We start from the raw sequence: 16,213 nt of genomic DNA on the forward strand, positions 1-16,213 counted from the left end.
ATTTTGCATGATGTGTCTTCACTTGAGCTCTGTTCAGTCAAGAATTAGTTCCAGTTTTGATCCCAAGGGGGCTAATTTTGCCAAGGTGGGGACAATAAAAGCAGGAAACTGCTTAAGTGGAATCGAATACTAAGGTATCCAGATGGGCAAAAAATACCTTTTTTTCCTTTCACGCTGTCTTGATGAAACATTGATCACAGTTGCCCCTAACTTAGATTTTTTTGCATGAAAAAGTAATAAATCCTTGAGGCAATTAAAACTAGATCAAAAGACTCAACCTGCCAAATCGTTCTGAATGACCATGTTTACCGTTCCTTCAATTTCACACATTTTACCACCGATCACTTTAACTGTGCAAACCAAAAGTTAAATTTGACCGCTCTTGATTTCAGTTCATGTTTACTCTTCAACAAGTCAACAAACACATCTGTCTGTGGGTCACCAAATTGTGGATATTTTTGGAATGATTTGACTGAAGTCTTCTCTGATGCAAAATTTTGTGCCTTTTCACTGACTTTTCACCTTAGTGTCCCACTGTTAATTATGTTGACCAGACGTGACCAATGGTCTTCTGTCGGTGTCAGATCTTTGGAGTTGTTACACAACTTCTGTTTAATCCTTGATTTAAATCAAAATTGGTGAAACATGGGTCTTCTATCTGCTTCTGTCTCTTTGATATGTGACATGAAAACAACTAAAAATATTTCTTCATTATTTCCGATTGAGATCCTTATCGGGTTGGCACAAGTCATCTGGGAGAATTTGGGTTTGGATTTCTCCAATTCACATTGAATTGCAACTAAAGCTTTACAATTTACAGGATTTTTGTGAATAGTCAGTTAATATTTTTGTTACTGATTGATAGACAAGAAGGAAACTGATCTATTTCAGGTTCTTTCTCGCCCCAAGGCTGTTTATAAACCTTCCCCAAAAAGTTGACACAGGCAAATATTTTGTCCTCAATGTCTGATGGAACTTTCTAGAACCCTGGGAAAGCAATAGAATATTATCGAGAAACTTGGCCCGCCCCAGGGAGAAAGTTGCAACATTAAATGTGGCTTGAATTGGAAGTTTTTGACCGTTTTTGTCCAGCTTTTCATTCCCGCATAAGTAACTTGACTCCTCTCTAAAATAAACTTCGGATACAAAACAGATGAAGTGAACCACAAAGGGAAAGGGCCCAATGAAGAAGGGGTTGAAAACCTGAAATCTGATATCAGGCTATCTGGCAAAATATCCAATTGTTCTCACGGCATTCAAGTTCTGCCTATTTAGGAAACTTGTCACAGGGAATTTCTTGTCACCATCAAATTGCTTGGACATGTTTTGTCAAATTGAGGTACCAAACTCTCTGATCGCTATCAGGTTCGTTTTCTGAGTTCCGAAGAGTCTGAACTTTGACAATTGTGATTGGCTGTGGCCGTATTTAGACAATTGGCTGAAATTTGGCATAGGGTTGCTTGGGATGTCTGACTGAAGATCGACAGAGCCGCCCCTCTTACAATTGGCCAGTAACATCATTGTGTAAACACTGTTACAGTTCCATTGTTGTCTCCATTACGTTCCAGCCTACCACTTCGATTGTCCACCGCCCAAAATAAACGCCCCTCCACCTTCTCATTTTGATAACCATATTATCCTGTGGCGATATTCAGATCATAAGACTCAAAATCAGTCTAATTTTATATTTTACAGGTGGTGAACAAGACAAGAAAAATAAAAGCAAAAAGGCCTGGTGTGTGCGTCTGCTGGATCAGCAAGGAGGATTAAAGAATTGCCAAATTTCTATCCAAACATTTGTTTACCCTGGTTTAAGCTGCCTGAACCTAATTTGTTGAGAGGACAATAGAAGGTATAAATGTGGCAAATTGTTTCCTTTGAGCCAATGGGACTTATTTAGCTAGATTGAGAGTAAGTCGTTGAGTTGGCTGTGTGGTTGGTCAGTTGTCGGCCAGGATGGCAAGAGTGAGGACCTGTGGTGTTGTGCTCCTGCTGGTGGTGGTGTGCCTGCCCCTCAGCCAGGCCAAGGATATCAACTATAGAATCAAAGAGGAGGAACCACAAGATAGAGTAGTGGGGACTGTCGTGGACGATAGTGGATTAAGTGCAAAATATGATACATCTATCCAAAAGTTACTTCAGTATCAACTCTGGAATAAGAATATAGTGCCTGGGCGTTTCTTTTCTATCAATAATCGGACAAGTGTTTTGAAAACTCGGCAACCGATCGACCGTGACACCTTGTGTGACGTCAGTTTATGCTGCAATCATTTCGAGCGGTGTAGTTTGGATTTGACCATCAGCGTTGGACCGGCCCAGTACTGGCAAACCATCAAAGTTCATGTAGAAGTGGAGGACATCAATGACAACCGACCCACCTTTGAGATCAATCCTGTGACCTTGAAAATTCCGGAAACTTCTGCTGTCGGATCAGAATTTCATCTCCAGACTGCTACAGATCCAGACGCTGGAAATAATTCGATTCTTTCATACAGTATTGTTGATCCAGATAAAATCTTCGAGTTACGTGTAGCAGAAAGTTTCAGTACAGAGTTGTACTTAGTCGTAAATAAGACTTTGGACAGAGAGTTGACCGCATCTCATCAAGTCCGTGTCATTGCTAGAGATCATGGTGTCCCTCCGCAGACTAGTCAGCTTTTGGTTATCATCGAGATTCAAGACGCGAATGATAATGCACCAGTATTCTTGCAGCGTCCGTACGAAGTCCGCGTCAAGGAGAATGTCACCATCGGCACCAGTATCGTGAAGGTAGAAGCTGTTGATGAGGATGCTGGAAACAATGGAAAAATTATCTACTCAATTCGTGCCAGGCCGTCCGAGAAAGTCAGCCAGTTGTTTCGCATAGACGCCGATAGCGGAGAAATATTCACGCAAGGAGAACTGGACTATGAAGATACCACTGTTTATAACATCCCGATCATGGCGCGTGATAAGGGCGCTAATTCATTCCCTGTGAATAATTGGGTGAATGTGTATGTGGACGATGTCAACGACCATAGCCCGGAGATCACGGTGAACTTCTTGACCGATGCTGGCCGCGCTGAGGTGTCTGAATCTGCTTCTCTTGGGACGTTCGTGGCACATATCCTGGTTAAGGATCCAGACAAGGGGAAAAATGCGGAAGTGACATGCACTATTGATAGTAAGCAATTCCGTCTACAGCCCATGGGACAAGATGAACCAAACCAATACAAGTTAGTCACAAATGCAACGCTGAACCGCGAGAACCGATCCGAGCATGAGATAATGATCATGTGTTCTGACAACGGTGACCCACCACTACGGGTCGTCACAACTTTAGTTATCTTTGTGACAGATGCAAATGACAACAAGCCTAATTTTCCACGCAAAACGTATACTGTGGAGGTTTTTGAAAACAACACCATTGGTGATTTCCTTCTTCAAGTTTCGGCGTCTGATACCGATTCTGGCGACAATGGAAAAATCACGTATTCCATCAATAAAAAAGGCAAAAAATTTGTAAGAGTTGAGCCAGATAATGGCAAAATCTATGCGAGTAAATCATTTGATCGGGAAAAAAATGATCAGATTCAATTTCAAGTCATTGCAACTGATGGTGGAAAGCCTTCACAAAGTGCCTCTGCTACTGTTATCATCAAAATCAGTGACAAGAATGACAATCCACCGGTGTTCAAAAAGAAATTCTCATTTGACGTTGCCGAAAGTGTCAAACCACATACGAATATTGGAAATATTTCTGCGGAAGATCCGGATGTTGGTGTCAATCAGGAAGTCAGCTATTCGCTCTTGTACAACTACGCTTCGGAAGTTTTCGATATGAATTCAAAAGGAGTGATAACTACTAAGAAAGAGTTAGATCGTGAACACCGTGCTGTGTACGAACTTGTCGTTCTTGCCAGGGATAATGGCAAAGAACGCCTCAGCAGTACTGCCACAGTTCGGATAAACGTGACTGACGTTAATGATTGCCAGCCGGATATTCACTTTCCGAGCAGCTCAAATAATACTGTATACATATCATATTTAGAACCTGTTGATCATGTGATCACGCGCATCAACGCCACAGATGCTGATAGTGGCTTAAACTCAAAATTGACTTACGTCATAAAAAGTGGTAACAGTGACGGTATTTTTAGAATAGACCCTGACACTGGTGAAATAAAGGTAGCAAAATCCATGGAAGAAAAAGATGCGTTACTTTATAAACTCGTCATAAAAGTGATAGACCGCGGTATTCCGCAAAATTTAAATATGGAGACTTTAAATATTGTAATAGACGGTACAGGTAAAGCCATAGACTTAACTGGAGTTTACATAGACGGCTCACCTAGTAACCGTAACTTAATTATTGTTGTGTGCCTCGCGGCAGTTTCGGGTGTTCTTGCCATTATTTTAATCATTGCGATCGTATGCATCAAGCGTAAAGACAGAGACAACCATCGATATAATGTGAAAACAGAGACGCAAAAAATATTCCATCATCGTGGTGAGAAACGCAATAGCCATGGCAGTATAACTAGCGATGAGGAAAAGCCACCAAAAAAGGAAGTGAGTTTTTCGATGGAGACGGAGGAAATGGCAGAAAATTCAAACAATCAGAGCACTTTTTTAACCATGAAGACACAGCCGAATTCGTGGAACTCCAACAGCATCAACCCAAAAATGTTGGAGGTAAGTGATATATTTTATACTTATTGTTAACGTCATGTTTCTGTAAAGATAGACCACTTTAAATGGTTTTGTGCTACAGACCAGTTCACATGCCCAAGATCTTCACTACATCTGCTGTACTAAATGTAGACAAAGTTTCAGCAGGTCATGGTGAAACTAACTTAACTTTTGTTGGTGAAAACATTGAAATGACACTTACTTCCTTCTTGGTAGAGAAGACACCGTCTAAGTCGGACTCCAGCGCCAAGAGCGGCAAATTGGGAGCCAGTGATACAATACGACATTTGGCAGCGGCAGCCCATGTTGCCATTAAATGCTAAGAAGAGGAAGGTAGACTAAGCATACTTGTATACTTTGGTCCTGACTCCCATGGTATATACCACCTCATAGTTTCACCAGCTTTGAAGACATTTTTAAGTCTTGAGGGTCAACTATAGTCAGCCTCTCCCACTCAAAATCCCATGCCATTTTGAATTAATTCGGTGATGGAAGCTTTTAAAGTATCACTTTCTAGTATCCATATATAGTGGTCTATTCTTTTAATTTGGCTTTTGTCGCATTTGGTCTATTAATAAACAAGTCTTTCCCTGAGATTTTCCCCCAAACGAATCTGCACCCCTCTCTTGAACCAATCTTTCTCCATGTGTATGAAACAAGCTCAACTTTTTATGAAAACAATAACTTTTACTGATCAAAATGTCCTCATTCGGGTAAAAATCAATACAGGAGTGTCAATGCTACAACCTTTTATCTGGTTCTATTTGTAACCATAGCCAATTAAAGATTGTAATATGGTGATCAATATAGTGGATATCCTTGCCAGTAGAATACTCTTCCGACCTTTACCCAAAAATGGAAATCGGCCGCCAAAAGCAATCCAATGTCCAGGAAACACACTTTCTGGTCGGCTTTCATCGACTCTTAATATTTTCACACTAATGTTTAATTAACTTGAGAAGTCCATGACCAGGTTTTTCCTGACTGTGTAAAATGGTGAAACTACTGCATTGTGTTAGGTGTATTTGAAGTTACGGCTTATGATATTAGTATTTTAGGTTCCGGCTTTTAGATTTTGGTAGTGAGCTTATAACCAATCACTTCAGTTATAATCAAGGTGTATTTATTTGTTGAAATCTTAACTTAAAAGCAGTGAATATGATGATGCGAGAGCCTTCAACTTGCTAAAAAAACAAAATCTGCTAAGAAAGGGATGTCATCCTAACCTGTGATGACCTGCCGTTTCAAACGTTTCAAAATCAATCAATAATCAATTTAAATTCAATTTGAACTGTGCAGTTAGATAGACACAATATCTGCATGTTTTACTTGAAACTTTTCTACAGATTCATAAAAAATCCTTTCTTGTATAAATGAACTGAATTTCATGAAGTTGGTGGAGAAACGCAATAGAAAGTACTACACCATGTCAAAATTTGACATTTAAAGACAATTATGTCAGTTTTTTGCAAATCACACATGGTGTAGGATTTTCAATATGAGTATCGCCATCAATGCTTAAAATTGTAGTATTGTGAAAAAGTGTCTCTCATTTATTCGCCAGTCCGACTCCTAACCAGTCCGACCCAAGACCACTGCACTGGAGGCGAGAGAATTCAGATTCGCTGTAAGACTGGTTAGTCACCCCCCTGACACTTTGCATGCAGTGGTTACCCCCTTGGTTGTGTAGTGTACGTCATCCTCCCTTCTCAACGGTCCTGGTTTAGTTGGGTTTTGGTGTGCTACAGAAGGGCTAATCAAGAATTTAAAAACTTAAATTTCCACTCACAGATTGGATTCATTGCACCAGTGTGAGAGAATCAGATTCTTACGACAATCATATCTGTACCGAAAAAAAATGTAAATAACATCGACAGAATTCCTAATACAGAAAGAAAATGCTGACGAGAAATGTAGCTTCCCCCTGTTTTATAAGCTGTTTTCCCAACATCTTTTCTTCAAATTGTTTTTTTTTCAACTTCAGTGCCTCAGCAAAGAATTGTTCTTGAAAATTATTTATAAACATTTGGTCCATTTTATCTCCCCTGTTATTTTTTTTCTGAAACAATTTGTTCAAGAATTATCGCCATTCGATGTGTTTCTGGCCTTCCATGCTGTTGTATGCTCCTTATGTCGTCAGCAATCATGTTGTCAATTTCAAATTTACTTTTGTCGTAATTTTTTTGTCGTCTTTTGAAATTTTTAAGAATCTGTAGATGCCTCATCTGTTGCAGTGTAGCTGGGAACTTCTGGGTCAAAACCTTTCAAAAAGTTCTCCATAAAAATCATGAAATTATCTTCTTGACTCTTCTTGATTAGCCCTTCCCTGGCCTGAGCTATTTTAACCACTGGCTAGAAGTAGAAGTAGAGTTGCTGTGGAGTGGGGTTTCCTCTGCTCACCTAATACATTTTTGGCCTCGAATCCAAAATATGAAACAAATTTGCTTTGATTAATACAAATTTTAAGTGCTATTTTCTTCAACTGAAAAATCATTACACATTTAGTGCTCTGAAATTAAGCAATTTGCTCAGCAGATAGGAAAACTTTTGAGACCATTGCTCTGCAAATAGGCTTTTTGCTCTGCAATTAAGGATAGCCTGGATGTGGAGGATCAGACAGTGCTCTGCAAACTGGGTCTGTTGCTCTGCATATATAAAAGCTAGAGTACTTTGCTCTGTAAATAAGCTCCTTGCTCTGTAAGTAAGCCAAACTTGACAACCAGATCAAAAATCATGCATTTTGTTTCAAATTGGACTAGGGCACAGAGTTTCACAGCCAAGGCTTTTATATCATAGCGCATGGGTTGCCCACCTCACCCTCACATGGCTGGTCTGGCGCTCGCTTCATGTTAAAGGGACTGTGGTCTATGTAACTGTGACCCGACTAATTAGCAAAAGGTGCTGTGTGCAGTGTAGTGCATTGTGATGTATGAAATCCTTTCAATTGATTTTTTCTGTGACCTTCTTGTGAAAACAGCTTCTTTGTCAACTAGTTGTCTACAGTTGCAGTTGATCATATGCCCTTTAATTCATTTCAACCAAACATTGTCGGATCTGCTCTATATTTTTAATTAGAATCGTACAGCAATACACACTGTAATATGATTCCACCAACTTTTGACAGAATCAATGCCAACATATTACAAAGTTATGCAACTTGTACACTTATTTCACAATCCAATATTTTGCTTGACAACACTTGTAGCATAGACAGAGACCACAGAGATCACACATTCACTCTTGTTTTTAAATCAATTTATACAAAACACTTTTGACTGGAATGTAGGAGAGTTTTGCTTTCTGTCACCTTTGATCTTTCATTTGAATGATATACTGTGCTGGCGCAAAAAAGCCTGAACCTGCTTTTAAATTGCATCGATCCACACAGTATTTTAGCCCAGGACCAAGGGAACTTTATATTAGTCATTATAAGAGTATTTTTACTGCAGTATAGTGTCCTTCTTAGAGCAGATTTTACATATTCATAGATAGATCATACTTCAATTTAAGATTGACATTTTAGCTTCTTCATCTGTTACATGTCTCATACACTTTGCAACCATTTTTCAGCTCCATTTCAATCCCTCATGTAAAGTAGTTCAAAAGATTTAATAAATCTGCTAATTGTTGTTGATTCATAGATTCTAACTATTGTTCTAAGTTCAGCAGTTTCTTGCTGACTTCCTGCTGGCCCCTTTACGCATGTTTATGACAGCTTTCATTGGAAAGTCATCCTAGGAACTAATTGCCAAACATGGTGGACACACTTCCCGCATACAATATGAACATTGGTTTATTGAAGTAAACAGAGAGAGTACAAGTATATAGAAAGCATGACCATGTTATTGGCATAATTCTGTGTCAAACAATTCCTTGGACATATTTACATACAATGTGATCTCATGGTGGTTCCAAGGAAAATTAGTTGAATCCTTGTGGGAAGAAATGACAGGAAAGGGGGCATGTGAAGTGTTGAAAATATGTCAAAAAAAGCGATTGATATTTCAAAGTTCGAGAAAAGAGAAACATTTATTATCAATTTGAGCTATGCTTCCTCCTGGGTCAAGGAACAGTATTCTTATAACATTGACATGAATTATGAAACAAGTTCTCTCGGAAATGGTAGTTTTTATGAAGTGTATAATTTGGAGGACATAAATCAGTCGAAGTCTGGGTTGTTGCAAACTTTTCAGTTCTTGTTCATGTCTGTGAGTGTGATTTAAGACTGTCCTTTGATGAGAATCTGAGGAGTTGGCATATCTGATTACTTTAGTGATCGATCGGCAAAGTATTACGATATCTCATCAACTTCACTACAGGTGGGAACGACGTTTTAAAAACTTCGGGTCCCCGTTACTGCGCTATGCCGAGTTCATACAGGAAGTGACAGAAGTAAGTGAATAAACTTTGGAAATGAAACCGAAATTGAATTTGTCCACAGTGCCTGACAACATGTCTACTGCACGTGGGTTAGTAAATGAAGTTATTTCCGATAATAATAAGGTATTTGAAAATGGTCGGGTTAGTACATCCACGCTGTTATATTTAAATTTTGAGCACACTGAAGGATTTTAGCAGCAACTTGTGGAAACATGTGTGACTAGCCACAGCAAATATGTGCTCTTGTTTTCTGTTGACTCGTCATATTGGGAATTCCTGGAGCCGCCTTTGTGGATCATAGACTTATGCGGTGTATATTTTGTCGCGTGTTGACATAACCTTAGATTATTCACATTCAAAGAGAATGTCTCCATAATTCAAACATTAATGAGAAATCTTAATGTTTTGATGGACACAACTTAGTGCTATCCCAAGCCTGGGACTAGATTCATTGGTCACCAAATGCCATTGGAGCGAACATTTTGTGAGATTTAGACCATTAAAATCCAATGTATTTCCATGCTAACTTGCTTCGCTCCCATGAAGCCTGCTGAACACAGCCTGTGAAGGACAATGTCGCTGTTCCTGCTCAACTCTCGGAACTTGTTGAACCAATCTCAATCAAGTTTCTCCCACTTGATCAACCGACACGATCGCAAAACATGCGATTCAACCATCACATCTATCAATTGTGACAACTTTAACATTATAACTCATGTTGATTAGGAGAAATACTGTCGCCATCTACTACAAAATCCGTCCAGAATTTCTCGTTTTTATATTGTAGCTCCACTGGTACTGTGTTGTGTGTTCTTACCATTGGGGTATGAAATGTATATGGAAATTGTCACTAATTACATTTGATGTTCAGCAAATATAAAATTGGGTCTCGTTGCTGCCTTGACAACCCAATCCTAACATGTGATGGCCTCAAGAATTTTTCAGATGAATGACACCGCTTTTGGAACAACCTGTAGGAGTAGGACAGATTAGAAGTTTAAGAAAATAAAAGTGAACCTAATGCCCCTAATCTTCTGCTATTTCCTGTGCTTTTCCGCAGAATTTGTCGCAGAAAAAGGCCAGTGCGTTCACATGAATGGGTATGTCCACTGGCCCAAGGCCTACAATTCAGTCTAAACAAGGTCTTTGCCAACCCAAGAGATTAGGCAGGGCTTCAATGTTTTTACATTAATCACCCAATTCTCAAATTTTATTTTCACTGGCCCTGGAGGAGTTTTGATTTCATTTTGTTAGTCCGGAGACATTTATCGCCAGTGGCAAAATTCCCTATCGATTTGGGAATAATCTCGCTGTAATAACATCTAATGTTATTTTGACTCGCACTAGGCTTGGGGCCTTGGGTAGAACTTGATTAGGCCGTGTGATACCTATTCTTCTACACATTTGTCATATGTAGTAAACTCCTATGACACCTCCCAGTAGGCCTATATTGTCTATATTTGCAAGTTGCCACAAATTGATAACTTGTTCACACAGCACAAAACTTTAGACATCTTTCTCGCCCACCTTGGAGCAATTGACATCAGTGCTTAAAGTCCCGGAACTCTTCAAGAAATCTAACCGGTGGCAATGGTATATAAAAATCCATCACAAAGGTTCCAGCCAAAGTGACAGACATATTCCTGGTAATCTTTTTCCTTCTTCCGCTACCAAACTAAGTAAACCCGTCGAAAATACGTTGATACTGTCTCGGACATGTTTCCATCCCAGCTTTGAGCTATACTCCAGAGGAAATTGACATCGAGCTAAACTGCCGGAACTCCTCTAGAAAATTGAGGATGTTACTGTTTGCTGCGCCCATATATCGTTGGCTCTTCATTACCACCAACTCCAGCATCCTTCCTGGATGTACTTTTTTACCATTTTTTTGGGCAAGGTCTATTGTGGTGTGGAATCTGACAAATCTAATTCGCTTGGAACACGAAGGTTTCCCGATATCCTCAGCTTGAGGGACATAAATAGGATTATATCTGCAACTTGGACTCGGACAAATTTTTTCACTTCTTTTAACATAATAAGATTTTTCAGTTAATGCACCCTGCAGACTACCAATTTTTTATTGCCAAGACATGTGACATTCATCGCTGCGATGACCAATAAAAATGTTGGTTAAATCGCACACCAGTTTCATAGTATCACGGCAATTTCTTTCAGCTTTTCCCAAATAAAAAAACACTGGCAGTTCACAGTAACAATAAATTAATAAGTTCTTAAATATTCCAGAGTATTATTATAGCATTGGCTCATTTGGTTTTGTTTGCCAATCGGAAATCTCATGCAATCAAATATTTCTAGAAAATTCCCAGTATCAAAGTTCTGAGAACAATCATAAAAGGTTTTGTGCAAATTATCGAGGAAAACTAGATTAGTGATGCGATTTTGCCTGTAGCCTTTCACGTAGCACCGCGTGACCAAATATTAGATGAAAGTTTTAACAAATAATTGCGAGACAAAAATAGAGGGTCTTGTTTTTTGTATCATGGTTGCAATCCAGCATTAACACTTGTTTTATCTTGCGTAAGGAAGATTTGTGTGGTGTACACCACCGGGTTCTGCAATGATAGTTTTCGTCTCTTTATTGCCATCCCTCATCCATATAAGACAATTAATTTGGCCTGAGAGCATTTCATACATGCTATTAACAGGACTGAAAAGAGATTCTGACCTGAATACTTAGCAGATTAACCATGGCCAAGATGATGAAATTGATAGGAATTGGCCTACTGCAATTATAACAAGAGCAATTAATATGAGCAGCCCACCGGCACACTCAATATTGCCCTGAGGAGCAGCCGAGCTGAATGTCAATGTTCTTGAGGTTCATAAGGTCACTGAAAAAAATGTCGATTGTATTTTTGAGACACCCTGTGGCAGACATTGTGATACTTGATATCAGCAATATACCCAGTCCCTTGTATTTTTGAGACACCCTGTGGCAGACATTGTGATACTTGACAGCAATATACCCAGTCCCTTGTATTTTTGAGACACCCTGTGGCAGACATTGTGATACTTGATATCAGCAATATACCCATTCCCTTGTATTTTTGAGACACCCTGTGGCAGACATTGTGATACTTGATATCAGCAATATACCCAGTCCCTTGTATTTTTGAGACACCCTGTGGCAGACATTGTGATACTTGATATCAGCAATATACCCAGTCCCTTGTATTTTTGAGACACCCTGTGGCAGACATTGTGATACTTGATATCAGCAATATACCCAGTCCCTTGTATTTTTGAGACACCCTGTGGCAGACATTGTGATACTTGATATCAGCAATATACCCAGTCCCTTGTATTTTTGAGACACCCTGTGGCAGACATTGTGATACTTGATATCAGCAATATACCCAGTCCCTTGTATTTTTGAGACACCCTGTGGCAGACATTGTGATACTTGATATCAGCAATATACCCTGTAAACTTGTCCTTTGGGAGCCATAGTGCAATCTTTTTCAAATGTTTTTGAACCAAATAATTGACACTCAAATTCAGGGTGGAGCTGAGCAATTTATTGTGTTGCTATTAGAGTTAAATATCCACTTACATTTAAGTCACATTTGTTTCTCTTTTTCTACACAAAACAAAACATAGGCAATAACCTGATATGAAAATAACCCCTATTATGCAAGTTAAAATCAAACATTTTTATCGAGATTGAGCATTTGGCTTGTTTTATATTGGTCGACATTTTCAGCATTGGTATTTGCTCCAAGCAAAAGCTGTATTTGCTCCAAGCAAAAGAGTACATTACAGATTTTTTACTCATGTCGGTTTTCGGAAGTTCGATTTAATCGAACCTTTGCACAACCCGGTGTGAAGGAACAAGTTGTGTTTGGAAAAAACAAAAACCACGTGCCTCAAATAACATTATTTTTCACCTGATTACTCTAAAAACAAAAGTACAAATACATGTAACACAACTTGCTATCAAAGCATGAGTAATTGATGGGGAATATTTGTTGGAAAATGCAATTAGCTTTTTTGTGCCATGACAAATGGTGAAGTGTAAATATCCTGTTTTTATTGCAATTACTACTGACTTTTCCTAATCTAATTGCTACTGAATGCATAGAAACAACATTGTGGGTTACATTTATTTAGGCAAGATTTCTGTGGAAATACGTCTGACTGGAGAAATCACACGCTGATTCGGTTTTTGTTTTGCGATGTTTGGAAGAGCTACTGGGAAAATGACCAGGTAGACCAAAATGAGTTGTTTGGTGATAGATTTGAGCATTGATGTTCTCAAGTAACAGACCTGGGGACAGAAAAAAACTGAGGTTTTTCCGGATTTTCCAAATTTTATCATGTTTGGGTTTCTGTGGGGCAAAAAACGCTTGCTTACAATATTCAGAACCGACTGTTTCTTCAAGAAATATTAAAATTCTTTATCTTGCACATTGGGGTCAAACGGTCACCATTTGCACCTGAATATTATACAGTGTGCATGAATTCACGCTTCTTCAGCAATAACACAACCTTCTGTCACAAATTCTTTCAAAAACCAACAAAATACCCCCAGACAAAACATGTGACAAATCTATGTTTTGCCCCCTGAGGCTGTTTTTCCTTGGGTGAGCCCAGTGTTTGTGACACACATATGCCTCATAGACTCAACACAATGAATAACATTTGAAATCGGTAAAGAATGCAGGCTATGACAGACCAATCAATCCAATATTGCTCTGAAGTAGCTCCTGAAGTACAAAGGCCTTAACACTCCAGATTGGTTGAGAAAGAAGCAAATTGATCTTTTGTCCTTCTTTACTGTTAAATTTTCCCACATTGTTTTTGACTGTGATTTGGTGGATCGGTTCCACTCCAACTTGGGTTGTTCAAACTGTACAGTCATTGTAATCATTGAACATGTTCCTTTGTTCGTGGGACAAGATTTTTGTTTTTTCAGATCTCAGAAGAAAGTGTCAATTATTTGGTCTTTGTGCACCTCTTGGGGGGAATTTGAAGGGTCTTCAGAAACAAGTGGCAAAAAAGTTCTTTACTTCAGTTTAAACTGAAAAGCTGATGACAAAAATGCTTGTGCTTGATTTCATTGTGGTTTTCTGCCATGCCTGTGTACACAAGAGTAAACTGTAGTAAACGCAGTCCAGCTCCTGTCTGTGAAGGTATTGTTGTACATATTGGTTACACCTCCTGTGGCAGCGATTCAAATGATCATTACGCACCATATGTCAGGGTTCAATGGTTAACCATATGTTACATTATCAAATCAACATTTCATTTCTATTGATTTGTGACGTCTGTAATTTGAATACAGTTACCTGCAAACTAAAATATGAGGTCAATTTCATTGTGAAATTATGATCAATATTACGCTTCGAGTAGTGTTTGTTATTTTTGTCTTTCGATACAATGAATCGGAATGATGCCTACTGTCTTGGTCAAAAGTAAATAGGCATACCGTGTTACGCAGTACCACATTATCCGTTCACTCTTTATAAGGGGTCAATTGTCAGTTACCTTTTGAACATCATTTGATCAACTAACTGTCATCTGCCAGGTGGTATAATGAAGGAGATACCTTGAGTGTCCTTCAGAAATGATTTCAGATGTTTGGTATACAAACTATCAGAGTGGATATTCTCACTAAAAAGCCCGAGCATGAATCTGGCATCTTGTCGTGAACAGCCTTGAAAAAAATTATGATATGTAATATTTTCTTGTTACGGTGCCTTCCGACAAAGTTTGCATTGCCACTTCCAACATAGATTGAAGTCTGCTTTCTTTAGTGACACCTTACTTGCAAACTGATCAAAGCTTTTGGGGAGTTAGAGTGGAAAATTAAACCAATGAAAGTAGGCTGGCAAAGCTTTGATTCAAACAGATGTCTGGCGGATAAAGTAGATCGTTTGAGGCCCTCAAAATGGGGGCTATTGGTATAACAGATTTAGGATCAAACGGTGTCGTTTGTTGTCAAGATACAAAGTTTATAGAGGAAACCATTACTGGTTTTTGGTTTCTTGTAGTAAAGTTGTCTTAAATTTTGAAATGATAACCCATAGTGTTGCTTTGAATCCAAGTAGAACTTTTAGTGGTTCAATTAAATTGGACATTTATAAACCTTTGAAGTTTTCACAGCCTCTGGTATAGCTCATCGAGCTGCTCTCTGTGATAGTTTAAAAGGTTCCCTAGGTTGACAGAAGATTTGCTAGGTTGATGGCATTTGCTTGAATTTCTCATGGCAGGCTTAATATTGAAGAGTCAAATATCAAAGAGTGGAATCAACTTAATGCACTGTTTGTCTGTCTGTTGTCTTTAGCCCTTGCCTTTGAAGTTTTTTGATGTAGAAATGTTACGCATAGCTGAAATACGCAGAGAACACAATCAAAGTTTTGGGTTTTGATGATACTGAGCATACTGTTAGAGAAAGCACAGTCTTAATAGCGTTCCACACTTAAGCTAGAAATAATGTCAAATTCACAAATTTGTCTGAGATCTGGATAACGTGTGATTGTTTTGTCATGAGTTTGGACTGCTTGAAGATTTGATGCCTTTCTCACCCCACCCCCAACTTGACTTTGACCTTTACTAACGATCTGCATTCACCCATCACTGAACCTGCCTTGTGTACGTGAAACAGGATATCTTACTCAGCAACAACAGTGTTGTGCATTAAATCCTCTAAGAACATGTCGTCTTGATCGACAAACACTCATTAAGCGCGGTATTGATGACCACCGCCAATCTTTTATCTGGCGATTCAGCAATCTCGGGGGGGGGGGTGACATTGGCTAACCATGATGACAGGTCAGTTGTATAAAGCAGGTCCTCCCAATACTTATAAACACTTAGTGCTCTGCTTACTAGCAAGATTGACTATTTGAGCGTGCGCGGCAAATTGACATAGTTCCTCAGGGAGTGGAGAATCATTCATCAGAGACTGATTCTCGCCATTGCTACTGCCGTATACATTCATGAACGACCAATGACTCCCATCACGTAGACAAATAACTGGTGGTTGTAATAAGTGAATCTGTTGTATTGGTGTAGCTTACTGGGGCCATTTCTTTATTCAGATTGACTGCTCACCATTTTGAAATATCTTCCTTTGAGGAAGTGTTGGTGTTCTGATTTTGACTGTCAACAGAAAATGGAAACTGCCACTGTGTCTAGA

The 16,213-nt window shown here is 39.0% G+C and overlaps 1 protein-coding gene across 2 annotated transcripts in view; it reads left to right on the plus strand.

Annotated features, from left to right (window-relative positions):
* The window catches only part of LOC135493238 (protocadherin-1-like), a 109,674-nt gene that overhangs the window by 57,396 nt on the left and 36,065 nt on the right, over nt 1-16,213 (plus strand). Inside the window, exons 3-4 of one of the 2 annotated variants that reach the window (XM_064780367.1) lie at nt 1,696-4,674; nt 4,888-5,004. In XM_064780367.1, coding sequence (XP_064636437.1) covers nt 1,957-4,674; nt 4,888-5,004 — 2,835 coding nt within the window. In that variant the 5' untranslated portion in view covers nt 1,696-1,956. The remainder of the gene's footprint in view (nt 1-1,695; nt 4,675-4,887; nt 5,005-16,213) is intronic. The other variant, XM_064780368.1, reaches the window with a different exon arrangement.

The sequence above is a fragment of the Lineus longissimus genome, chromosome 9 (genome assembly GCF_910592395.1).
Source record: "Lineus longissimus chromosome 9, tnLinLong1.2, whole genome shotgun sequence".
NCBI lineage: Eukaryota > Metazoa > Nemertea > Pilidiophora > Heteronemertea > Lineidae > Lineus > Lineus longissimus.